Genomic DNA, 27,968 nt, shown 5'->3' with positions numbered 1-27,968 from the left:
GCTGAATGTCAGCAAGGTGAGCCATGGCTGCGTAAGATCTTCTGAAATGGGCCGAGATTTTCCTTGCTTGACGCAAGATGTCCTGGACCCCAGGGTATTTGACAACGAATCGCTGCACGACCAAGTTTAAGATGTGTGCCATGCATGGCACATGTGTAATTTTGCCCTGTTTCAATGCGCTAAGCAGATTGGCACCATTGTCACACACCACTTTGCCAACTGTCAAATTGAGCGGTGTTAGCCACTGATCTGCCTGTGAACGCAAAGCTGAAAGGAGTGCAGGGCCAGTGTGGCTCTTGGCTTCCAGGCACAACAGAAGCAGCACAGCATGGCAACGTCTCACCTGGCATGCCGAATAGGTTCTGGGGATCTTGGGTGGCGCAGCGGAAGAGAGGCTAGCAGTCATCTGAGGAGGAGAGGGTGGAGGATGGAGTAGGAGGAGGAGAAGAAGAGCCAGGCCTGCATGCAATCCATGGCGGTAAAACCGAATCTACACGGGTTACATGCTTGATGGCCGTCAGAAGGTTCACCCAATAGGCAGTAAAAGTTATATACTTTCCCGACCCGTGTTTGCTAGACCACGTGTCTGTGATCAGATGTATCTTGGCAACGACACTGTGTGCCAGAGATACATTCACTTGCCGCTGAACGTGGCCATATAGCTCTGGGATGCGCTTCTGTGAGAAATACTTCCTTCCTGGGACCTTCCATTATTGGTGTTCCAATAGCCACAAATTTTCGAAAGGCCTCCGAGTCCATCAGTTTATATGGCAGTAGTTGGCAGGCTATCAGTTCTGATAGGCCAGCGGTCAACCGTTGGGCAAGAGGGTTATCCGGTGTCATCATTTTTTTACGCTCGAACATTTGGCCCACGGAAGCCTGCCTTTTTCCAGAAAAATGTGAGAACGGCATGATGGAAGGTGGCGTGGAGGACAAGTGTGAGGAAAGAGGAGAAGGAGAAGTAGAAGACGAGGCTGGATGGTGAGAGCCTGGAGTGTGGCTTTGTGGGTTCCGTTGCTCCCACTGGGCTCGGTGATGGCAGCTCATGTGCCTTCTTAAGGCGGTCGTTCCTAGGTAAGTGTTGGGCTTGCCGCGACTTATGCGTTGACTGCAAAGGCTGCAGATGTCAACACTATTGTCAGCAGCGGACACGTTAAAAAAAGCTCACACTGCGGAGCCATGTTCCAGCATCCTGGGAGCGCCAGATGTGACCGTACATGGTTGATGCCTCGCTCCTGATACATTAGCAGTCTGCTTTGTCCCTCCTGTGCAATGTAAGTTCCGCTTGCTTCTCCTCCCTATCTACTGGTCCATATCTCCCTCTGAACTCCCCTCCTCTTCCTCTCTTGTGGGCACCCACGTGACATCACTAGACACGTCATCGACGTCACCTTCCCCACTGCTATAATTAGAGATCTCAGAGTAGGCAGCAACACCGGGGACCAACCTCCTCCTTGGGCTTATCTGGGTACTGTCATCAGACTGCTGAGTGGCGGTTGTTGGTACCTCCTCTTCCTGATCCAATGCCAAGAGTGGCTGCGTATTGGCAATGTCTTGTGATGGATCGGAAAATAATTCCTGTGACTTAAGCGGAGGGTATATGGTGGTGGTGGTGGTGTTGGTGGTAGTGTCTTTGGGGGTGCACACGGCAGAGAGTGAAGAAGAGGGTGCAGATCGAGAGGATGAAGAGGGTGCAGAAGAGTAAGGCTGAGTGAGCCACTCAACCAAGTCTGGTGCATCCTTTGACGTAATCAAACACACATTCTGCAATTTGCCACTTTGGCTCAAGCCTGTTGCCCCTGCCCACCCCTACCAGCCCTGCGGAAGGGCCTGCCTCTTCCTCTGCCTGTCATTTTTTAAATGACCCTGTGACAAAAGTCTCTAGACAAGTGCAGTATATGTGGAAGAAGGTATATAACACCCTGCTTCAATCTGTCGTTTTGGGGGGCCACTGGTCTATCACACCAGTTATAATACTTTTTTCTAATTGCGTTTGTCACTCTTTGTAGTATCGCTGCAGAACCACTCAGCAGTCACAATGCTGCACAGTGGAAATGCACTATACTATGCTTTCTATATTTGCAAGTATTTTATACGTGTATTACACCCCTATATACTGCACACCAAATAGTACACCTATACCAGTCCTTAAAAGGACCTTTGTGGACCTAGTAGTAGCTAGCTAGTAGCTAGTAAATTGCAGACTGTCCTTACTCCAAAAACCAAACTGTCCGTCCCTACACTGAGGAACGACAGCTTCAGAATCGGTCAGCACTCAGCTCAGCAGCACAGCAGTCAAGTATAATATGCTTTATATATTTGAAAGAAAGTATATTATACTTGTACAACCCTGTATAATGTACACCTATTCCAGTCCTTAAAAGGACCTTTGTGGACCTAGTAGCTAGTGATTTGCAGACTGTCCCTGCTCCAAACACCAAACTGTCCCTCAGTCCCTACACTGATAAAAGACAGCTGCAGAATCGGTCAGCACTCAGCAGCACAGCAGTGAAGTATAATATGCTTTCTATATTTGAAAGAAAGTATATTATACATGTACAACCCTATATACTGTACACCTATACTAGTCCTTAAAAGGACCTTTGTGGACCTAGTAGCTAGTGATTTGCAGACTGTCCCTGCTCCAAACACCAAACTGTCCCACCCTACACTGATAAAAGACAGATGCAGAATCGGTCAGCACTCAGCAGCACAGCAGTGCACCATAATATACTTTCTATATTTGAAAGAAAGTATATTATAAGTGTATTACAACCCTACATACTGTACACCTATACCAGTCCTTAAAAGGACTTTTGTGGACCTAATAGTAATAGCTAAGCTAGTGATTAGACTGACTGTCCCTGCTCCACACAGCGTCCTTTCCCTACCCTGACAAATGACAGAATGTAAAATGGCCGCCAGATCAGGTCTATTTATAAGGTAGGGGGTATGTCCATGTGCTGAAATGTCTCAATTGGCTGTCCTGTACCCCATGATGGATGTGTCATGGGTCAAAGTTCTTCACAATGTAAAAGAATATGGCTGCCGCGAACAGCGCCAGAAGTCCGATGGTTTGGCGAATCACAAACGAGCAAAGTTCACTGCGAATCGACCGCCGGGTGAACCGCAAGGCCATCTCTAGTAACGGCAGATGCCAGCCTTTTAGGCTGGGAAGCAGTACTAGAAAAGACAACTGTCCAGGGACAGTGGTCAAGAACCAAAAGAATCTTGCCCATCAATATCCTAGAGATGTGGGCAGTACGTCTGGCTCTAAAGACCTGGTTACGGGATTGTCCTGTCAGGATCCAACAATGCCACAGCTGTGACCTATATCAATCACCAAGGGGGCACCAAGAGTCTCACAGTGCAGAGAGAGGTGAACCATATTCTAACTTGGGCAGAAAGGAATGTTCTATGCCTTTCGGTACTCTTCATTCTGGGAGTAGAGAATTGGCAGCGGACTACTTAAGTCACCAGTAGTTATTCCCAGGGGAATTGTCTCTTCACCCCAACATATTTCAGGCTCTTTGCTAAAGATGGGGGACTCCGGACATAGATTTCTAGCGCCCAGGTTCAACATGAAGTTAGTCAACTTTGTGGCCAGAATGCATCTGGAACGGATGCATTGGTGACTTCATGGGATCAGTTATCACTGAGCTATGCATTCCCCCCTATTCAATTGCTGCCATGACTTCTTTGCAGGATCAGGCTGGAAAAAAGCTGGTAATTCTGATGGCACCAGCATGGCCCAGAAGGTCATGGTATGCAGAAATCGTAAAGATGGCAGTGGAGGGCCCATGGTCCCTCCCACTATGGCCAGATCTGCTCTCTCATCCTTCCTTACGATCTCTAAATGTAATGGCTTGGCTATTGAAACTCACATTCTGAAGAAACATGGGCTTTCTGGGTCAGTTATCTCTACCTTGATTAATGCAAGGAAGCCAGCTTCCAGAACTATATATTATAGGGTCTGGAGGGCTTATGTTTCCTGATGTGAATCCAAGGGTTGGCACCCTGGGAGATATATCATAGGCAGAATTCTTGCCTTTCTACAATTAGGGGTAGAAATTAAATCGGCCTTGAGTACTATTAAAGGTAAAGCCTCAGCTTTATCAGTCTTTTTTCAAAGACCACTTGCTACTCATTCTTTATTCTGGGGTAACGTGGCTTAATCCACCCATCAAACTTCCCTTGAACCCTTGGGACCTAAACTTATTTTTGTCTGTGTTACAAAAACAGCCATTTGAACCAATACAACATATTCCCTTAGTCCTTTTAACAAGGAAGTTGGTATTTTTGGTTGCTATATCCTCAGCAAGGAGGGTCTCAGGAATTGGCTGCTCTTTCTTGTAAAGAGACATATTTGATTTTTCATGAAGACAGAGTGGTGCTACGCTCTCATCCAGGCTTTTTGCCAAAATTGGTCTCAGGTTTTCACCATTTTTCCAAAACCATCTTCCAGGGAAGAAACGTCACTCTACACTGTCTTGATGTGGTGAGAGCAGTGAAAATCTATTTAAAGGCAACTGTTCAGATTCATAAGACTGATGTCTTGTTTATTCTGTCAGAGGGTCCGAAGGAAGGACAGGCAGCATCAAAATCCACTGTCGCTAAGTGGATTCAATTCAAATGTATGACTTAAGGGGTAAGATTCCCCCGTTTCAAGTTAAGGCGCACTCTACCAGGTCAGTTAGTGCTTCTTGGGCAGTGCGTCACCAGGCCTCCATGGCTCAGATCTTTAAGGCTGTGACTTGGTCTTCAGTGTATACATTCACAAAATGTTATCTGGTGGTAGTAAGGAGGTATGAGTATATCTCCTTCAGGCGCAGTGTGCTGCAGGTAGCAGTATATATCCTCAAGTCTTAGGGTACCCTCCCTCCCCTCAAGTAGCATTTCTATGGGACATCCCATTAAGTAATTACTTAAGGCTCTGTGTCCCATGATGTACGATAAAGAAAATATACTTTTTTACAGCTTACCTGTAAAATCCTTTTCTTTGAGTGCATCATGGGACACAGTGGTCCCTTACCTCTTTTTTTGGGATTCAAGTATATTGCTTTGCTACAAAAACCGATGTGCTCCTGGAAGGAGGAGGGCTTATATAGGGAGTAAACTTCCTTGATTGGGTTTACCAGTGTTAATACCTGAAGGTGGCCTATAACCCATTAAGTAATTACGTAAGGCTCTGTGTCCCATGATGTACTCCAAGAAAAGGATTTTACAGGTAAACTGTTTTTTTGTTTGTTAATCCTACAGCTCTTTATGGAACTAAGAAGTGAACATGGTTTTAAATAAATAAATCCTTGAGGATGCCAGTAAGGTATTCAGAAGTCACTAATATGAGGAATATAATATTAAACCCAACATACAGAAATAGGAAATACATACTCAGAAAAGTCAAATGTACACATTACCCCTTTCAGCCTAATAATCTCATTATATAAAGCTGTAATTTTACCTTACACTGTTATTTCAAATACACAATGACGTTCAGGGGATTTAAACCCTGTAAACCCAGTCTGGTGTTAACATTATTCCACTGGTAAATCTGGGACTGTCTATAAAGGTAAAGTATTAAAAGATAGTTTAATTTCTTAGCTGATGCAATCACCTAGCACAACATGTAAGTCATTTTTGTCTCTAATCCGATGGCTGGTCTGTGCCATATGTCCTGCTTTGGAAACATCAAGATTTTTTTGTTTTTCTTCTGCTGAAAACCGATAATGTGCCCCCATGTATTATTTTGATTTAACAACTGCTTGTGTTTTATATTGCACTGTTTTTGACAAATATCAGTAATAGTAATAGAAATCTACTGACACATAGTTAAATGCACCTAAATGCAATGTAGTTTTAAAGGGTAGCTTTTAATTTTCAGAATCTTTGTGCTTAGCTATGTAATTAAAAATGCCATCTCTTATTAGTTTTTCATGTCAGATTTAGGGGTTATGTTGTTTGCTTAAATTTTTGGTGAAAATATTATTATACATACTATTTTACAGGTATTCTATGTGAGTAAACAATATAGTAATGTATTAAGATGTCAGGCTGCACACATCAAACACACCTAGAAATATTGTATCCAAAGAAAACAACGTTTATGAGTTATTTGTGAGTTACAAAAAAAAGGAGTACACCACAAATAAAAGTGAGAATATATTAGACATGACTATGTTTTTCTTAGTTGTCCAGCAATTATTGGTGTGTTGCATTTTCAGGTTGAATATCTGAATATCTTTACCAGGAAACAAATGTATGTAAAGCACAAATTTATGGTGTGAATAATATAAAAACTAATACTGACACAAAAGGTTGTCACAAAATGCATCTTTTAGAAGTTCCACACTTCCACACTAAAGAAACACAGGAAGTTTCAGAAGTGCTGCACATTCATTTATTACAAAATGTGATTGTAGGCATATAACTTTATAATTATATCTTAAAATGTCTGTGAAATGTTTCTAAATTATTATTTTTTTATTCTATACAGACAAGCAATTTAGCTATTACATGCATTGTTTGTTGATCATCACAAACGGATATTAACAATTTGAAAATGTTAACATTTGTTATTTTTTGTTTTAAATTTTTGACTGACAGCAACAGTTTATATTCATGAAAATGTACTACTGTGTGAAATCATTTAGTTAACAAATGATTTGTTAGAAAATCAGCAGAAGGATTTGACACAATATGTCTGCACTGACAGGGTTAAAAATATGTTGAACAAATATGCAGCCTATCTAGAAAAATCAAATGCATGGCTGGGATCCTATCCTGTACTGTGCTTTGGGATTACCGTGACGTATTTTTCTTCTTTTCCATGGATGCATGTTAAAAAAAAACACTACAGGCAAGCAAAAAACACAACAGGCTGTCTTCCTACCTTGCAAGATATATTTTTTTAACCTTGTCAGCTGAACTATGTATCTTTAATTTATTATTCTTTACAGAGAGCTTAAGCACTTTGGAACGTTGACCTAAAATCTGAAGATGCTCTACTTGTTACATGCAATCACTTGTACTTTTATGTGCAATCATATATAATTATGTAAAGAGACCTGGGATGTGTATCAGATTCAGCGTCTGTTACAGATGATCTGCTTGTGAACTATTGTCTATGGTAAAAACAAAAACAAAGAGAAGATGTCATTTTCACAGTTTAGCTATCCATACAACAGCAACTCACAGGTAAGTGGCAGTACTCTGCTTTCATTCATCAGTCCAATAGCACAGACATGAGGAGGATTTCTTCAAGAACAGGCATTTTATTTGTACTTTTCTTGTGTGTGCACATGTGTATATGTACTATATGTGTATATATATATATATATATATATATATATATATATATAATATATATATATATATATATATATAAATATGTGTGTGTGTGTGTGTGTGTGTGTGTGTATATATATATATATATATATATATATATATATATATATATATATATATATATATAAAATCAGTACTAGTTATTTTTATTCTGCTATAAAGATTTTTTGTAATGACTAATTAGTAATTGTATTATACAACAATTTGTAAACATCTCATTTTCATTGTATAGTTATTTTATGTATACAAAAAGTAAAAATTTGCTTTATTTTGCATCTATTCTTGCTATACGTTGCATAGTATCGACAAATATTTGAAAATAAAAGAGGATAATATATTAATCTAAAATAAATATAAGTGCAGTATAAATTAGTATTAATTAAATATAAGTGAATTATAAAATAGTATAAATGTAATCTTTAACTGTGTTATGTTCTAATAAGGGTACTCTAATTACAATATGAAAAAAAATATACTTTATTTATCCTGTATATGCAGGAGCAAAATATAGAGTAAAGTGTACACATAATTTCAGTACAAGTAGTTCAAAATGATATAAATAGGACAATGTAATATTTATTATAATTTGTGTAGGGTTATTATTTTACATACAATTATTGCATAAGCTTTGGCGGATTTTGCATGTTGCATTTCTGTCCACAGTTCTTGGTTTCTGTAAATCCCAGCACAATTTGTTACGATACTTCTGCATCCGGATCTTTGCCCGTGATCTCTGCTGCTTCTGTCCAGACCTCTGCCATCTGCTGTCCTTCCTATGAGAAAAGACTGCTGGTTAGCACAAGAACTGATCTAAATGCAGCTTTTGGAATGTATAACCCTCCGCAAACAACAGCAAGCCTGGGCTATGCCAGTTACCTCCCTTGCAGCTCTGATCCCACAGCCTTTTATTCAACCTTGGTGAGTAGCATTGAATTTGCTGACAAATTAATCTTTTCAGTTCTTCCTGCTTATGTTCAGTGTTTTCATAAGCAGTCCAAACCTGTACAGAACTGAAATACATGTTGCATTTAAGTATCAGAACTATGCATCCTTTATTTACACTGACATTTTTAATTAGTCCTTGTATTGCATATCTATAGAGTTTAATCATTTAGCGACAGAGATAAAAAATTTATTTTTCCAAATTTTTAAGTTCAATGCTGCACATTATTTTCTTATCAAATGTTCCATTGTATGTTAATTTCATTTCATTTTTTGTTCTACAAATGGAAGACCTCGCAGTATGAAATGAAGGATTCTAGCAGCGCTTTGCATTCAGGGATATCTCAGCCCTCTGTATACTCTCCATATGATCATTCCTTGGGGCAGTACCAGTATGATAGGTAAGGTTTTCTTTGATCAATAAGAATTACTAATGCTCTGTCTGTGATTGTATAGCAGACATCAAACCACACCATTTTCAACTAACACTTTTTTGTGATGAATCCCAAAGCAATCATATCTCAGAGAAATATACGTGTAGGTTTACCAACTAAGTAAGCTATAATAATCTATAGAATGATAATGCAGAATAATACAGGAATATTACACTGATCTTAGTAACTTCAGAACTTCTGTCCAGCATGATCTACAGAAACAATATTAGAGCATATGTTTAAATATATACTGTATATATTTTTTGTAAAGAAGATTGCAATTTATAGTACTCGAAACAATAGAGTGAATGTAGCGAATGAATATGCATGATGCTATAGGGAGTTTAGGATGCTAGTGTACAGCAGACCTATAGTTAGTTTCAAGCCACTAAAGCACTGTTTGAAAGGCAAAGCAGCCACCCTCTTACACTATTGACTTTTATGAGGATGGCTGGTCTCACTGGTAAATAGTAAAATGCAAGAGGTGAGAATATATTAGCATAGACTCTTGACCCTGTGAGCATGTTGCAGTTTGCATATTGGTGCCCATAGGTTTCAGATCTCATGAAGGGTTCAAAGGAAAACTGAAATGACACACTGTAGCTGAAAATATATTTTTCTGACCCAAGGAAACACTAGTGTACTGTTTGGTAAAGTTAAAACCTGTATGAAGTGCTTGACTCATCCACCACTCTTCTCACTCATCCTATGTAGTTACTCTTTGTTAATCAGTCCACCAGATACTAATTAGTCAAGCTTCGAACTCTAACCTACAACGTTTTCAACAATATCACATTATATTATTCCTTATAATTCTCAACTACCACGGTGGACATATCCTTTACTCTGCATATGACTCTTTTTTATATCCACTCTATCTATGTACTTCCAAATATTCCTGTATCAATGACTTCTCATAACCTTCTCCCCTTTTCTGGAATTACTCATTTGCCATTCTGCAACCCTGACTCCCTCAATATCCACCTACTTAGACAAACATAGAATCTGAGTTAAGATTTCCTCTTCAGTCACTGTCTTGTATTTCAGTGTATGTCTCTGTAATAAACCTGTATGATATACTTTGAGATAGTTTATTGGCAATGTTTATTGTATGGTCATTTTGTTTGTACTTCATCAAACGGCATTTGTTTATTGAACTTTAAGGAAGGCATATTTGCTAAGTGTCCTGAATTGTACAGAACATCCCTGTGGGTCTGAACATTGTCCCATGCTCTTAACTTCCAATAGGAAGTTCCACAGGATTCAGGATCCTATGCCTTGCATGACTCCTAAGAATAATTTAGTGCCAAACTAGGCTGGAGCAAAATATGTTGCCTGGGGGTGGGGGCGGGGTAGTTATGGTGAGATGAATTCTCAGGACAAATGCTTTGGCTAAGGAATCCACTGATGAATCCAACCCAAGAAACTTTACACAGCACCTCTGAAAGACTGAAGAGATCTCTATAATGGTAAATAGAAAATGAGAGCAGAGTGCACAGACTAAGTGTAGTGGATATTAGACCTTCATTAATGGGAGACAATTAGCATATTTTTACAATGGGATTCTTAACTGGGGGGGGAGGGGGCACAAAGCAAACTGTCCAATTTAATGCACTTGATGTAGTCCTGGTGACAACTGTAGTGGCTGAGAGAAACAACAAAAGGGCACCTGATTAAGTGCAGTATGGTGGAGAGGTGGACAAAGCACACAACAATTAGAAACTCACTTGAGTGTGTATGTAATCTCATGTATAACAGGTGGTAGAAGCAGTTATTGCTGCGCCTGCAGCTTGGAAGGAAACATTCAGGATCCAGGGAATGCTGCTGCAGAGAGAGAGTGTAATAGCTGAGGTAACCAAGCAGCCTCAGAGCAGGAAGCACGAAATGGCACGCTTGGATCAGTGGTGTACAGATGAGGACCAGAAGTGTTGAAACTGGAAGTGAAGTCATGAGACGTCAATGTGCACAGCTACATGTTTAAAGGTCACACCTCTTTTTCCTGACAACTTATCACATTTTTGGGGAACCTAAAATGCCAAGACAATAAAAATACCCACAAAATGATGACATTTTGGCTTAAAAAAGAGGCATGGCCTAGAAATAAGTAGCCCTGCCCACTGACATTATGCAAGTCTACTCACTTCCAGTTGTGTTACTTCCGGTCCTCATCTGTGCACCACAGATCCAAGTGTGCCATTTCCTGATTCCTGCTTTGAGACTGCCTGGTTACCCCAGCTACCTTGCTCCCCCTCTGCAGTGGTGGTCCAACCCCTGGATCCTGAATGTCTCCCTCCTAGCTGCAGATGCACCAATGACCGCTTCTACCATCTGTTATACATGAGATTACCTACACACTCTAGTGAGTTGCCAATTGTTGTGTACTTTGTCCACCTCTCCACCATCTTGCATTTAGTCTGGCACCCTTTTGCTGTTTCTCTCAGCCACTACAAGTGTCACCAGGACCAGATCCAGTATATTCACTTCGACAGCTTCTTTGGTGTCCTCCTCAGCTGAGAATCCCATGGAAAACCATAATAAGCATATTTTAATTTATTTCATGCGAGTTGCTAATTGTCTCCTTTTAATAAATGCCTAATATCCACTACACTTAGTCTGCATACTCTGCTGTAAGTTGTATCTCTTTAAAGTGGACATGCTGTGTACAATTTACCATATTTTATCCTTACAAAGGCTTTATATGCAGCAGTGGCGGCTGGTGAAATTTTAGGATGGGGGGGTGCCAGACCCTGCCCTTCCTTTTTGACCAATCCCACTTCCCATATGCTCCACCCCTCATAGAATCCACCCAGTCTGTCCCCTGTATTCCACTTGCTTCCACCCATAGTGTCAGGAGTATACAGCTCAGCATCACAGATATGGTATATAGCTCACCACCACAGATATGGTATATAGATCAGCATCACAGATACTATATATAGACCAGCACCACAGATACAGTATAGAGATCAGCACCACAGATACGGTAAATAGATCAGCACCACAGATACAGTATTTGAATCAGCACTACAGATATGGTATATATATATGGTATATAGATTGTTTGGGGTGGAGAGGCAGTCAGGGGTGTTTGTTTAGGGTGGAGAGGAAGGGAAGGGGGCTATAGTTTAGGGTGGAGAGGCAGGGAGAGGGGTTATTGCTTAGGGTGGAGAGGCAGGGAGGGGGGTTATTGTTTAGGGTGGAGAGGTAGGGAGGGGGTTATTGTTTAGGGTGGAGGCAGGGAAGGGGGTTATTATTTGGGGGGGAGAGGCAGGGAGAGTGGTTATTGTTTAAGGTGGTGAGGCAGGGAGGGGGGTTATTGTTTAGGGTGGAGAGGCAGGGAGGGGGATTATTGTGTAGGGCAGAGGTAGGGAGCAGGGTTATTGTTTAGGGTGGGGAGGCAGGGAGAGGGGTTATTGTTTAGGATGGAGAGGTAGGGAGGGTAGTTATTGTTTAGGGTGGAAAGGCAGGGAGGGGAGTTATTGTTTAGGGTGGAGAGGCAGGGAGGGTGTTATTGTTTAGGGTGGAGGCAGGGAGGGGGTTATTGTTTAGGGTGGAGAGGCAGGGAGGAGAGTTATTGTTTAGGGTGGAGAGGCAGGGGGGTGGTTATTGTTTAGGGTGGAGAGGCAGGGAGGGGGTTATTTTTTAGGATGGAGGCAGGGAGAGGGGTTATTGTTTAGGATGGAGAGGCAGGGAGGTGGGTTATTGGTTAGGGTGGAGAGGCAGGGAGGTGGGTTATTGGTTAGGGTGGAGAGGCAGGGAGGGGATTATTGTCTAGGGTGGAGATAGGGGGGTTATTTTTTAGGGTGGAGAGGCAGGGAGGGGGACCGTTTTAGGGTGGAGAGGCAAAGAGGTGGGCTGTTTTAGGATGGAGAAGCAGGGAGGAGGGGGCATTTTAGGGTGGGGAGGCAGGGAGGGGGCCATTTTAGGGTGGAGAGGCAGACGGGTTTAGGATGGAGAGGCGGGGGGGTTTAGGATTCAGGAAAGGGGGGTTTCGGAACCCCACAGCTGCCAGTCACTGCTCTGCATGACAACACTCCCCTCCATGAAGCTCTGCAGCAGCTGAGAAAAGTGAACAGAGATAGGGGAAGGTGGAGCCAGGCTCACGGCAGGACACACTGCACACCGGGTGGATCAGTGACTCTATAGCTGCCCTGCAGACTAGTCTGAAGACTCGTGGGATGGGGAAGCATGTTGTCGGGAGGGAGAGATATGCAAAGATCCTCTGTCATTCACAGTTAGTGAGAAAGATCACCTCTGATCCCCACACTCAGTCACTCACCTTCTGCTCTGGTACACCACACTCGGCTCTGCACCCACCCGCTGCATCTGTGATCCACTCCCACCTCACATCACTGGGTCCCGGGTTTCAGTAATAAAGTAGTCTCAGGGTCCACACTCCACTCCGACTCCAGGGAAACTGAAAGTGATGCGGAAGTGCTGAAAAAGCACCGCCCAGTCACCCTCCGGTCCCCGCCAATGAAAATAAATGGACAAGAGCCAGGGACAAATCACTGGAGAAGGGGAGTGTGTGCACGCACAGGGCTTGCACCGTGCATACGCCCTAAACACAGGCAAATCAGCTTCTCAGCTTGCAATAAGCTGATTGCAAGGTAGGAAGCTTCCCATAGACTGCTGTGTGTCCGGTGCCTGGTGACTCTTAAGCCTCATACACACGATCGGACTTTGTACAAACTTTCCCGTGGACTTTTGTACAAAGGGCGTGGTCCACAAGTTTGTATTGCATACACACGGTCGGACTTTTTGACAACAAACACGAACGTAATGACGTCACAACGTACTGACGCCGCTTCAAAAGAGGACGTTCAATGACTCCAGCGCCTCCTTTGGTCAACTTCTGTATTGTAGTCTGATCTTTTGCATTGGTTCTGAGCATGCGCGTTTGTACCTTGTACAAAAGTCCGATGCTTTTGCGTACACACGGTCGGACTTTGCTCCATCGGACTTTTGTTGCCAGAAAGTTTGTCCGTTCGCACAGCCAACAAAAGTCCGATGAAAACAGAAAAATTTTGTCCGATGGAGCGTACACACAGTCGGATGTTGCTCCAAAACAGCTAATTTGCATGTTTGTTGTCAAAAAGTCCGACCGTGTGTACGGGCCTTTAAAGTGACTTTTTTATTTTGCCAAAAGCTTGGGGGGGTGGCACCCAAGCGCCTCCTATGGATGGGCCGCAGCTGATATGCAGCTCATTCCAAAGACATCTTGCATTATTTTCAGTGGTTGTAAGGTGTTCTTTGACTGGAGGAGGGGAGATTGTGCTGTTATCATGCAGTATCTTCTATCACAGAATGCCTTGTATTTGAAAAGAGATGCTTTCAGAATGGACGAGCTGCAGAGCAAATGACTCAGTGTTATCTCTGTACCCCAGAAAGAACTGTCAGTTTTAGATTCAGACTCTCAGCGTTAACTCTATTGTAAGGGAGAAATGAAAGTAAGGGTAATACATTCCTCTGGATCAACTGTGGGTAGAGGATTGTGTTTATAGGACTGTCATTCCCCCCCCCCCCTTTTATTGTTTGAGCTAGATGGACTTGTGTCTTTTTTTGCCAGACTAACTATGTAACTATGTACAGTGCCTTGAAAAAGTATTCATACCCTTGAACTTTTCCACATTTTATCATGTGACAACCAAAAACATAAATGTACTTTATTGGAATTTTATGTTATAGACCAACTCAAAGTGGCACATAATTGTGAAGTGGAAGGAAAATAATAAATGGTTTTCAATTTTTTTTTACACATAAATATGTGAAAAGTGTGCTGTGCATTTGTATTCAGCCCCCTTTACTCTGATAACCCAAACTAAAATTCAGTGGAAACAATTGCCTTCAGAAGTTACCTAATTAGTAAATAGAGCTCACCTGTGTGTAATTTAATCTCAGTATAAATACAGCTCTTCTGTGGAGTCCTCAGAGGTTTGTTAGAGAGCCTTAGTGAACAAACAGCATCATGAAGGCCAAGGAACACAAGGGGCAGGTCAGGGAAAAAGTTGTGGAGAAGTTTAAAGCAGGGTTAGGTTCTTAAAAATATCCCAAGCTTTGAACATATCACTGTTCACTGTCCATCATCCAAGAATGGAAAGAGTATGGCACAACTGCAAATCTACCAAGACATGGCTGTTCCCCTGAATTGACAGACCAGGCAAGGAGAGCATTAATCAGAGAAGCAGTCAAGAGGCCCATGGTAATGCTGGAAAAGCTGCATAGATTCACAGCTCAGGTGTGAGAATCTGTCTGCAGGACAACTATTAGTTGTGCACTCCACAAAACTGGCCTTTATGGAAGCATGGCAAGAAGAAATCCATTGTTGAAAGAAAGCCATAAGAAGTCCCGTTTGCAGTTTGCAAGAAGTCCTGTGGGGGACATATCAAACATGTGAAAGACGGTGCTCTGGCCAGATAAGACCAAAATTGAAATTTTTGGCCTAAAAGTAAAATACTATGTGTGGTGAAAAACTATCACTGCACATCACCCTGAACACACCATCCCTACTGTGAAACATGGTGGTGGCAGCATCATGTTGTGGGGATGCTTTTCTTCAGCAGGGACAGGAAAGCTGGCCAGAGTTCATGGGAAGATGGATGGATCCAAATACAGGGCAATCTTAGAAGAAAACCTGCTAGAGTCTGCAAAAGACTTGAGATGGGGCAGAGGTTCACCTTCCAGCAGAATAATGACCCTAAACATGCAGTCAGAGCTACAATGGAATGGTTTATATCAAAGCATAGTCATGTGTTGGAATAGCCCAGTCAAAGCCTAGGCCTAAATCTAACTGAGAATCTGTGGCAAGACTTGAAAATTGCTGTTCACAGATGCTCTTCTTCCAATCTGATGGAGCTTGAGTTATTTTGCAATGAAGAATGGACAAAAACTTCACTTTCTAGATGTGCAAAGCTAGTAGAGACATACCCAAAAATACTTGTCGCTGTAATTGCAGCTAACAGTGGTTTTACAAAGTATTGACTCAGGAGGGCTGATAGCAAATGCATGCCACACTTTTCACATTCTTATTTGTAAAAAAAATTGAAAAACCATTTATTATTTTCCTACCACTTCACAATGATGTGCCACTTTGTGTTGAAATATCACATAAAATCCCAATAAAATACATTAATGTTTTTGGTTGTAACATGACAAAATGTCGAAAATTTCAAGGCACTGTACATACCACAGCAGTGGTTGCACATTGCACACACTTCATTAGCATTCATTTATTTTTATAGCGCAAATAAGCATTTTTTTTTTAACTATTGAATTTTTTGAGTTACCAAAACACAAAGTTACAGCTGTAAGAGGATCAGGTAATATTACAATGAAACAAAAAACACAGAAGTCATGGCTAGAATCTTATGCCGCGTACACACGATCGGAATTCTCGTCGGAAAAAGCTCTGATGGTTTTCCCGACGGAATTCCGACGGAATTCGGCTCAAGCTGTCTTGCCTACACACGGTCACATCAAATTCCGATCATTTATAACGCGGTGACGTACAACACATACAATGTGACTAGAAAAAGGAAGTTCAATAGTCAGTAGCCAATAGCTTCTGTCTCGTAGTTGAATCTGAGCATGCGTGATTTTTGGCGTGTTGGAATTGCATACACACGATCGGAATTACCGATAGAAAGTTTTTCTGTCTGGAAAATTGAGAACATGCTATCAATTTTTGGCTGGCGGAAATTCGGACAGCTAAATTCCGATGGAGCATACACATGGTCGCATTTTCTGATGAAAAGCTCTCATCGGTCTTTTTCTGGCCGGAATTCCGATCGTGTGTACGCGGCATTAGATATACAAGTTACTATTATTTAGCAGTTATCATAATTGACATTGAGATCTACACCAGCTTTGAGGACAGAGTATATTTGGCTAGTGACAAAGAAAAAGACAAAAGCATGTGGAAATATCCAGGGATAAATTAAAGAAGAGAAAAGGGGAATTAAAAGTAGAATGTTACAATGAGGAGCAAAAAAATACAATGTATAGGTCATAGAAATAACGATTGAACTTAATGATGCATATATTATGGTGTAATGTACCAAGTGGGCCAAAAAAAATTTGCCATGGTGAGTTTTTTATGATTCATTTTGCACAAGTTGTTGGAAAATAAAGAAAATAGATGTTTTTTACACAAGGTTGTCATTTTAATAAAAAAATTCTCACATGCAGCGTACTTATAATTACTCCCTAAAACCCCTTTTGCTACTCCTTCTGACTATGGGGATACCACATATTTGAGACACTTTTACCGCCTAGCTGCATAGAAGTGCCCAAAAATCCAAGGAGTACCTTCAGACAGTCACAAGACATATATTATACATCTGATTTCCTGACAACCTATCACATTTTTGGAGAACCTGAAATGCCAAGACAATAGAAACACCCACAAAATAATGATATTTTGGAAAGCAGAGGCACAAAGGTATTTATTCTAAAGTATGGTTGCTCAGTCTTTTAAAAATGTTTCCACAAGTTTTTGGGAAATTAAGAAATAAAATACCAGTTTTTTTTACACAAAGTTGTCATTTTAATGTTAAATTTCTCACAGGCAGCACGAGCATACTTAGAATTACTGCATCAAACCTATTCTGCTACTTCTTCTGAGTATGGTGATACCACATATGTGAGACCCTTTCACTGCATAGATGCATAAAGGGGGGCCCAAACCAATAAGTACCTTCAGACATTAACAGGACATACTGTATATTGTGCATATGATTTCCTTACATTCTATCACATTATCAGATACCCTTAAGTGTAAAGAAAATAGAAACACACACAAAATTAGGACATTTTGTAAAGCAGATACACCAAGTTATTTATTAAAAAGTATGATTGGTGAGTCTTAGGAAGATTCCAATTTTTTCCCACTATCTTTTTCTAGAAAATGAGGAAAGAAAATAAAAATAATTTCTTTCATGCAGAGTTGTCATTTTAATAAGATATTTCTTACACACCATGAACAGACAATTACACCTTAACCACTTTCAGACCGGACCATTTTGCTGGTAAATGACCAGAGGTCTTTTTACACTTTGGCACTGCGCTGCTTTAACTGGTAATTGCGCGGTCATGCAATGTTGTACCCAAACAAAATTTGCGTCCTTTTCTTCCCACAAATAGAGCTTTCTTTTGATGGTATTTGATTGCCTCTGCGATTTTTATTTTTTGCGATATAAACGTAAAAAGACCGCAAATTTTGAAAAAAAATGATATTTTCTACTTTTTGTTATTAGAAAAATCCAATAAACTCAATTTTAGTCATACATTTAGGACAAAATGTATTCAGCCACATGTCTTTGGTAAAAAAAAAGTCAATAATTGTATATTTATTGGTTTGCGCAAAAGTTGTCACATCTACAAACTAAGGTACGTTTTCTGGAATTTACGCAGCTTTTAGTTTACGACTGCCTATCTCATTTCTTGAGGTGCTAAAATGACAGGGCAGTACAAAACCCCCCCAAATGACCCCATTTTGGAAAGTAGACCCCCTAAGGAAATTGATAAGAGGCATGTTGAGCCCATTGAATATTTTATTTTTTTGCCTCAAGCGATTGAATAATGACAAAAAAAAAATTTTTTTTTTTTTTTTACACAAAGTTGTCACTAAATGATATATTGCTCACACATGCTATGGGCGTATGTGAAATGACACCCCAAAATAAATTCTGCTGCTTCTCCTGAGTACGGGGATACCACATATGTGGGACTTTTTGGGAGCCTAGCCGCGTACAGGGCCCCGAAAACCAAGCACCGCCTTCAGGCTTTCTAAGGGCGTCAATTTTTGATTTCACGCCTCACTACCTATTACAGTTTTGAAGGCCATAAAATGCCAAGATGGCACAAAACCCCCACAAATGACCCCATTTTAGAAAGTAGACACCCCAAGCTATTTGCTGAGAGGCATGTTGAGTCCATGGAATATTTTATATTTTGCCACAAGTTGCGGGAAAATTACAAACTTTTATTTTTTTTTTTTTTTTTTCACAAAGTTGTCACTAAATGATATATTGCTCATGCATGCCATGGGCATATGTGAAATGACACCCCAAAATAAATTCTGCTGCTTCTCCTGAGTACGGGGATACCACATATGTGGGACTTTTTGGGAGCCTAGCCGCGTACGGGGCCCCGAAAACCAAGCACCGCCTTCAGGCTTTCTAAGGGCGTAATTTTTTGAGTTCACTTCTCACTACCTATTACAGTTTTGAAGGCCATAAAATGCCAAGATGGCACAAAACCCCCACAAATGACCCCATTTTAGAAAGTAGACACCCCAAGCTATTTGCTGAGAGGCATGTTGAGTCCATGGAATATTTTATATTTTGCCACAAGTTGCGGGAAAATTACAAACTTTTTTTTTTTTTCACAAAGTTGTCACTAAATGATATATTGCTCACGCATGCCATGGGCATATGTGAAATGACACCCCAAAATAAATTCTGCTGCTTCTCCTGAGTACGGGGATACCACATATGTGGGACTTTTTGGGAGCCTAGCCGCGTACGGGGCCCCAAAAACCAAGCACCGCCTTCAGGCTTTCTAAGGGCGTTACAGTTTTGAAGGCCATAAAATGCCAAGATGGCACAAACCCCCCCCCCCCCAAATGACCCCATTTTAGAAAGTAGACACCCCTAAATTTAGGGGTACACTAGTGAGACTAGGTAATAAATGGCGGGTGCCCTGAAACTATAAAAAAATAACTAACCAACCAGCGTCACCTGTAACAGTTATATGGTGATCACTGGTGAAAGGGTTAACTAGGGAGCAATCAGGGGGCTTTATGCGGTAGTATATGGGGGTCCCTGGCGCTATAAAAAGCTGCGGCGAACCTAAATACCTACCTGCCTAACTAGCGTCACCTGTGACACTAATACAGCGATCAGAAAAACGATCGCTTATTAGGCTGGGTTCACACTGGAGCGATGCGGGAACGCCACGAATGCGCGGCGGGTTCCCGCATCGCATGCCTCCCGGCGGCAGTTCACACTGCCCTATGCGAACTGCTGGGAGTGTCAGTGAAATGTTAATGACACCCCCAGATCAGTTCGCATATCGCAGTGCGATCTGCAAACTTGGATCGCATGGTGTGAACACCCATGCGATCCGATTCTGCTGCGGACCAAAAAAAGGGTCCCGTGCGAGTTTGCGGCGGGTGCGACACGAATTCAGCCATACTATCTGTATAGCTGAACTCGAATCGCACAGAGATCGGATGTGATTTGCACTGCAGTGCGGTGCGAATCACATCCGTTCTCATAAACCGCTGCAATGTGAACCCAGCCTTAGTGACACTGGCGACGGGGGGTGATCACGGGGTTAAACCTTTATTGGGGGGGTTAGGGGGGTACCTTAGAACTAAAGGGGGCTAACCCTAACTGCCCTAACAGTTATTAGTCACAAATGACACCTGCCGGGTGATCAGGGGGTTAAACCTTTATTAGGTAATAAATGGCGGGTGCCCTGAAACTATAAAAAAATAACTAACCAACCAGCGTCACCTGTAACAGTTATATGGTGATCACTGGTGAAAGGGTTAACTAGGGGGCAATCAGGGGGCTTTATGCGGTAGTATATGGGGGTCCCTGGCGCTATAAAAAGCTGCGGCGAACCTAAATACCTACCTGCCTAACTAGCGTCACCTGTGACACTAATACGGCGATCAGAAAAATGATCGCTTATTAGGCTGGGTTCACACTGGAGCGATGCGGAAACGCCGCGAATCCGCGGCGGGTTCCCGCATCGCATGCCTCCCGGCGGCAGTTCACACTGCCCTATGCGAACTGCTGGGAGTGTCAGTGAAATGTTACTGACACCCCCAGATCAGTTCGCATATCGCAGTGCGATCTGCAAACTCGGATCGCATGGTGTGAACACCCATGCGATCCGATTCTGCTGCGGGCCAAAAAAAGGGTCCCGTGCGAATTTGCGGCGGGTGCGGCGGGTGTGGCGGGTGCGGCGGGTGCGGCGAATGGCTGAACTCGAATCGCACAGAGATCGGATGTGATTTGCACTGCAGTGCGGTGCGAATCACATTCGTTCTCATAAACCGCTGCAATGTGAACCCAGCCTTAGTGACACTGGCGACGGGGGGTGATCACGGGGTTAAACCTTTATTGGGGGGGTTAGGGGGGTACATTAGAACTAAAGGGGGCTAACCCTAACTGCCCTAACAGTTATTACAGTCACAAATGACACCAATGCAAAAAAAAAAAAAAAAAAAATGACATTGGTGTCACTGTGACTGGGGGGCAGGGGTAATTGGGGGGGTGATCGGGGGGTAAAGGGGGGGTGTGAGTGTGCCTGGCATGTTCTACTGTGTGTGGGATGTGTTGGTGCAACTCACTGATCCGCTCTCCTCCGTGTCGGAACGAAAAATACCGACACGGAGGAGAGAATACATCACTTCCTCTCCTGTGTTTACATTACAGGAGAGGAAGTGATGTCACCGGGGATTTCCATTCGTCGGGAGCGATCGCGAGGGGGTGGCCATGAATGAATGGCCGTCCCCTCGTCCGGGATCGCTCCCGAACGAAAACCGACCGCCGCAGGCACCGGGCGGGGGCCCGATCGGGCCCCCGACCCGCGGGAGGCAAAGGACGTACATATATGTGCTTATGCCTGCCCGTGCCATTCTGATGACGTAGATCGGCGTGAGGCGGTCGGCAAGTGGTTAAACAAATTCTGCTACTCTTCCTGATTATGTGAAAATTACACGAGTCAGACTTTTTTGTTGCATAGCAACATATTGGGACTTACAATCCATCATTGCAAGTGGCCTAAATGACACATCTGATTTTCTGAATAAGAAGGCCTTTAGTTGCCAGGACAGTAGAAAAAAAAAAAAATTACCCCATTTTAAAAACAGGTTACCCCAAGATATTTGCTAAGAGGCTTGACTCTTTTTGCAGGGAACGCTTTACATTCTGAATCAAAGTTGGACATATTTTACAGCTGTTTTATACAGCATTCTAATCAGAATATAATTTTGGGGTCTCTCTGCTGCTCTTGTTATTCTCCTCACTACTTTACATTATTTTGGACATTAGGGGAACAAAGCAAAACTGGAAAAACTGGCATTAGCTGTTATCTACAAAATGGAAAAACTGGCACTTGCTGTTATTAGCAATACTGACGTTTACTGTGATCAGCAACACTAGAACTGGCAGTAATCAGCAAAAGTGGAAAGCTGCCACTGGTTGCATTTATGTTTTGCATTCATGTTTATTGTGTGCAATGATTTGAACACTGTGATGTGATTTTGAACACTGGTACTGGCTGCAATCAGTAAACTGTAGACATTAGAACTGGTTGTCATCAGCAAACTGGAAATACAGATGCTGGCTATGATCAGCAAACTAGAAATCCTAAACTTGCTGTAAATTGCAACACTGCCACTGGGTGTGACATGGGTTCCGGATGTGATCAGCAAACTGGGAACACTGGCACTGGCTCTGAGTAAAAAACTGGAAACACCGGTACTGGCTTTGATTAACAAACTGGAAACACTGGCATTTGATGTGATCAGTAACACTGAGACTGACAGTGATCAGCAAAATTGGAAAAAGTACACTGTATTTACATGTATTGTGTGCACTGTGATTTGAACTGGTAAAAAACTGGTAAAACTATCACTTGCTGTGATCAGCAAATTGAAAACACTATCACTGGCTGTGATCAGCAAACTGGAAACACTGAACTTGCTGTGATCTGTGAACTGGAAACATCAGCCCTTGTGATCAGCAACACTGGCAATGACAGTGATCAATGAAATTGTAAAACTGCCACTGGTTGTGATTATGTATGTTGTGTGCACTGTGAAGTAACACTGGTACTGGATGTGATTAGCAAACCCCCAAAAATGTCTGTGATTTGCAAACTAGCAAAACAAAAACAAAAAGATCAGCAACACTAGAAATGACAGTGATCAGCAAAATTTGGAAAACTGCCACTGTCTGGAATGATGTGTTTTGTGGGCACTGTTATATGATATGGACACTGGTACTGGCAGCGTTCAGAAAACTGGGAACACTGGTGTTGACTGTGAAAACTGTATACAGTGGAACTGGCTTCAATCAGCAAACTGTAAATACTGCACTTGTGATCTGAAAACTGGAAACACTTATACTTGTGATCAGCAACACTGGCACTGATAGTGATTAGCAAAACTGGAAAACTGCCAGTGACTGTGATTATGTGTTTTGTGTGCACTGTGAAGCAAGTGAAACACTGTAATGTGATGGGAACACTGGCACTGGCTGTGGTCATCAAATCCAAAAGAATGACATTGGCTTTGAACAGCAAAAAGAAAATGCTGGCACTAGCTGTAATTAGCAAACTGGAAACAATGGTTGTGATGTGCAAACTGTAAACACTGTTATTTGATTGTGATTAGCAACAATGGCACTGACAGTGATAAGTAAAATTGGAAAACTGCCACTGCATGTCGTTAGGTGTATTGTGTGATGTGATTTGAACAATGTAACTCGCTATAATATGAAAACTGGAGGCACTGGTGCTGGCTATGAATCATCAAACTGGAAACACGGGCACTGTCTATGATCAGCAAGCTGGAAATATCTGTAATGGTTTTGATAGGCAAACTGGAAAAGCTCTCACTGCAAACAATGGCACTTGCTGTAATCAGCGAAACTGGAAGACTGTCACTGGCTGTGATTATGTGTATTGTGTGCATTGTGAGGTGATTAGAACACTGGCACAGGATATAATTCAGTCAGTATAAAAAATGTTTATTAACAAATAGGGTTCTTCAAAAGACCTTAGATAACAATACAGAGAAAAAACAAAAATGAGAACCAAAGTCTACATGTTTCGTTTAGTAAGTATAAACAAAGGGGTGGGGGTCTCCCAAGTGACGTCATTGACCAAACATGGAAATGACAACATTTGGTAAGCAATGACCACCAGAGGGTGCCCACATACGTGCAGCATTAAAAATACTTTAATGATAAAATTACAAAAAACAGCGCATAAAGGTATCAAAATATGATACATGTTATATGCACATACCCTGGTACAGATCCCATGTGGATTCATGGCAGATCCCAATGTTCTAGGAAACAGCCTCACTGCTACTGGTCAGGTGGAAGGAACTAGGAAGCAAGCTCAGAACTAGGGACCAGGAAACCAGGGATCTTGGTGGAGCGCAGGGCATGGACCATAAGTGATGTATTACATTGCTGGAGAGCAAAAGGGGCATGCCTATGCATTTCAGAGTCACCCAGGCTCAGTACTCAAGCCTATGGGATCTATTGTGAAGGGGCCCTTTTTTATTCAATCAGGACTACATTTTCCAGCATTCATAAGGTAACATAGGTTGGACTAGATGGACCTGTGTCTTTTTTCAACCTCACCTACTATGTACAGTAACTATGTAACATATGAACTAATGCTGGGAGTGGCTTCACAGTAAGGCAATACACATGGAAGGCAACAAAGTAAATCTGCTAGACCAAGAACATGCAAGTACTGAGTTATCTAAAACAATGAGAATACATATAGAAATATAAATATAAAAATACAATGTGTGATTAATTGTGCCTTAGGATCACATGCAAAACAAAGTAGGAAAAAACTATACAACTTCCAGCACATTTAAAAAAAATGTATAGAAAGGCTGAAACCTTCTAAAAAAATTTGAAATGAAATAACAAGCCATTATCCTATATCACACAAGTATTTAACATGAGGACCTTGGTATATGCATATCCAAAAAGGACCACTGCTCCTGGTAACAACACTGGTAGGCTAAAAAATATGTGCAGGAACTATATGAAAAATTATCCCAGTTAAGGGATATAAACATAAAAACATAAAAAATATCTAAATACAGGGATTTCAAATAAATTTGGAGAAAAGGGGGGGGGGGGGGCAGAACATCCCTAAATGAATTATGTATACGCATGTGATGGTGTAAACATGTTGGTTACAAAATTAAAAATCTAGGAGGTAATAGCGATGGCATAGTGATTTATGGATAATATGAATTATATACCTCCTATCTGTGCGTACAAAAGGGAAAGTATAGAGTTTTTTAATTGATCACAAATTACCATCCAGTGCGATAAGAAGCGTCACCAGCAACAAACAGATTCAGAACATTTGCAGCGATCTCCCTTCCCCTTTTTTCTCTGTCTTGTTTTGAAATCACTGTAGTCACACAATTTTTCCAATTTATATCCCTTAATTGGAATTATTTTTTTTATATAGTTTCATATAGTTTTAGCCTACAATCTCTATTAGAATACGTATGCCCTGTACACACGAGCGTTTTAATAAACTCTGAAGGTTTCTCCAACGGAATTCCGCTCAAGCTGTCTTGCATACACACGGTCACACCAAAGTCTGACCGTCAAGAACACAGTGACATACAACACGTACGACGGGACTAGAAAAAGGAAGTTCAATAGCCAGTAGCATACATCATTTTTTGAAAAGTCGGAACAGCATACAGACGAGCGGTTTTCCCGATAGGAATTGGTTCCGTTGGAAAAATTTAGAACATGTTCTCGTTCTAGGTCTGTCGGAATTTTCAACGTAAAAAGTCTGATGGGGCATACACACGATCGGAATATACTATGAAAAGCTCCCGTCTGACTTTTTCTGTCGGAAATTCCACTCGTGTGTACACGGCATTAGAGTGAACTGAACTGGCTTCAGAAGCGGTCCTTTTTGGGTACTGTGTGCATACATAAAGGTCTTTATGTTAAAGTCCTTTGCGATATAGGATAATGGCTTGTTATTTCCTATTGATATTTTTATAAGGATTCAGCCTTCCTATCTATTTGTTTATTTTTAAATTGTGCTGGCAATTTGTGTAGCTATTTCTTACTATTTATTCTACATGTGATCCTAAGGAGCAACTAATCACACATCTTTTTATTTTTTACATTTTTATTTATATTTGTATCCATTTTTGAACTCATTACAATACTAGCATGTTCTTGGTCTAGCAGATATTTGTTGTTGCCTTCTATGTATTGTAGTTTCTTACTGTGAAGCCACTCCTACTAGTAGTTCCTATGTCACCTTATGGATGCTGTGAAATGTAGTCCTGGGTAAATACAAATATCTCCCTTCACGATAGGTCCTATAGTCTTGGGTATAGAGCCTGGATGGCTCTGAAATGGGTAGCCATGCCCCTTTGGCCCACCAAAGCAATGTCTGACATCACGTATTGTTCAGCCCTGCACTCCACTAAGATCCCTGGATTTCTGGTCTCTTGTTCTGAGCTTGCTTCCTAGTTTCTTTCACCTGACCAGCAACAGGCGTTGAGGATGTTTCCTAGAATGGAGTTATTTGCCATCAATCCATGTGGTATCTGTACTGGGATGTGCCTATGCCAGGTGTCATTTTGCTACCTTTGTGAGTTGTTTATTGTCTTTTTTAATTTCAATATTTTTTATTGAGTTTATATATAGAAGAACATACAAACACAGCCAACTAACACACGTTTAGAGCTAGCATCCGCCAACAATGTACAATCAACATGAAATAGTGGATAATTATAGCATAGTACAGTATTAATAAAGCAATATTAAAGCAATATCAATAAGAAGGCTGGTGTCGGATAGGCTGAGTTTGAGAAACAATTAGGAAGAGGAAGCCTTTACTCACTTACTGGCACCCCAATGGGATCACACTGTGCCAGCAAGGGTAGAGACCCCTCCTCCCTTCAAAAAGATAGTATAGAAACCATATCATGGAAAGAAATAGACATACACAGAGAGGGGGCAAGGAAGGAGAAGGGGGAAACTGGTCACCTTATGTAAGCAGGAGGAACATGCTCAGAAGGAATCTCCCAATAAGGGCATGAATTGGATTGCAATTGTAAACCAAGTTATCAACCTTCAATCTTTAATCCTTAACCGTACAGCTAGGGTGGGTTAACCAGCTACTCCAGTTAGACCGAAACGGCTTGGCCCTGAAGTTCATAAAGGCGAATATTCTTTCCATCTCGCACTGATGGTTGAGAGTGAGAACAGCATCAGAAGGAGATGGAGAGTCCACCACATTCCATAAGCGTGAGATAGTGAGCTTGGCCGCTAATAATATTTGTGTAAGCACCACTATAGTTTTAGAAGGAAACGTATGTATTGTTAGGTGCAGTAAGGCTAGTTCAGGTGTAGGATCCACATGTTGACCACAGATATCAGACATCAATGTAAAAACCTTGTTCCAGAAGGAGCGGACTGATTTGCACGTCCACAAGATATGGTACAGTGTACCTACTTCTCCGCATCCCCTCCAACATAGGGCTGTACGATCCGGGCAAAATTGACTAAGTTTATAAGGTGTGAGGTACCAAAAGTGAACTACTTTTGAGAACTGTTCCCAATGAATGGCGCATTTAGAGGAAGTATATGTAGCGAAAAATGCAGACTGCCAAGAATAAGCAGGAAATGTTTTACCTAGAATGTTTTCCCATTTAGCAATGGTGGTTGTTTTGGAAAAGGAATGTTGGGCATTATATATGCTATAAAGCAGAGATATTCCTTTAATGGGGCCATTAGGGTCCTGGAGGAATTTGTGCAGTAGTGAAGGTAAGTGCAGATAAAAAGGCAGAGGGTGCTTCCGCAGAAAGGAGGAAATTTGTAGGTAGGGGAAATAGGCTGAGGGAGGGAGTTGAAATCATGATGTCAGATAGTCAAATGTGCAGAGGGACGAGTTGAGATATAGATCTTGGAGTAGGGATACACCGTTGGAAATCCATGTTTTTAAATCCAAACACGGAATAAAATGGCGGAGAACCGAGAGCGGGGCAGGAATTTTACATAACGCTTGATCATGTATGGAAGAGATGGGAATTTCAGACCATAGTTTTGTGGAGATTTGAATCGTAGGTATAGAGGAAGTAGGGGCTGGTGCACCTAACAGAATAGCAATAAGGGTTGATTTGAGATCCCCGTGCGTAGTGCCAGCAACTTCCATGGCTATCCACGTTTTGTGTTCGGAAGGGGTCCACCAATATTTAAGTTGGTCCAGGACACATGCTTTATAATATGCTATTACATTAGGAGCACCCATACCACCATGCTTCTTATGTGTCTGCAAAATTGTAGTAGAACACCTAGGCGGTTTACGCTTCCAGATGTATTGGTTGAATATCGTTTGTACCGAGGAAAGGAAAGTTCGTGGAATAGGAATTGCTAGCGTGCGAAATAAATAAAGGAGTTTAGGGAGTATAAGCATTTTAAGTGCTGCTATTCT

At 41.6% G+C, this 27,968-nt stretch overlaps 1 protein-coding gene across 1 annotated transcript in view; it reads left to right on the top strand.

Annotated features, from left to right (window-relative positions):
- The first annotated feature begins 6,887 nt into the window (after nucleotides 1-6,887).
- Nucleotides 6,888-27,968, top strand: part of IRX6 (iroquois homeobox 6) — a 168,251-nt gene continuing 147,170 nt past the window's right edge. Inside the window, exons 1-3 of the mRNA XM_077458105.1 lie at nucleotides 6,888-7,194; nucleotides 8,008-8,262; nucleotides 8,578-8,687. Coding sequence (XP_077314231.1) covers nucleotides 7,150-7,194; nucleotides 8,008-8,262; nucleotides 8,578-8,687 — 410 coding nt within the window. The 5' untranslated portion in view covers nucleotides 6,888-7,149. The remainder of the gene's footprint in view (nucleotides 7,195-8,007; nucleotides 8,263-8,577; nucleotides 8,688-27,968) is intronic.

This window comes from Lithobates pipiens, unplaced genomic scaffold (genome assembly GCF_037356315.1).
Source record: "Lithobates pipiens isolate NorthernLeopardFrog02 unplaced genomic scaffold, aLitPip1_a1.2 Scaffold_10, whole genome shotgun sequence".
In the NCBI taxonomy this organism is placed as follows: domain Eukaryota; kingdom Metazoa; phylum Chordata; class Amphibia; order Anura; family Ranidae; genus Lithobates; species Lithobates pipiens.
This window is presented reverse-complemented; position numbering and strand designations above follow the sequence as displayed.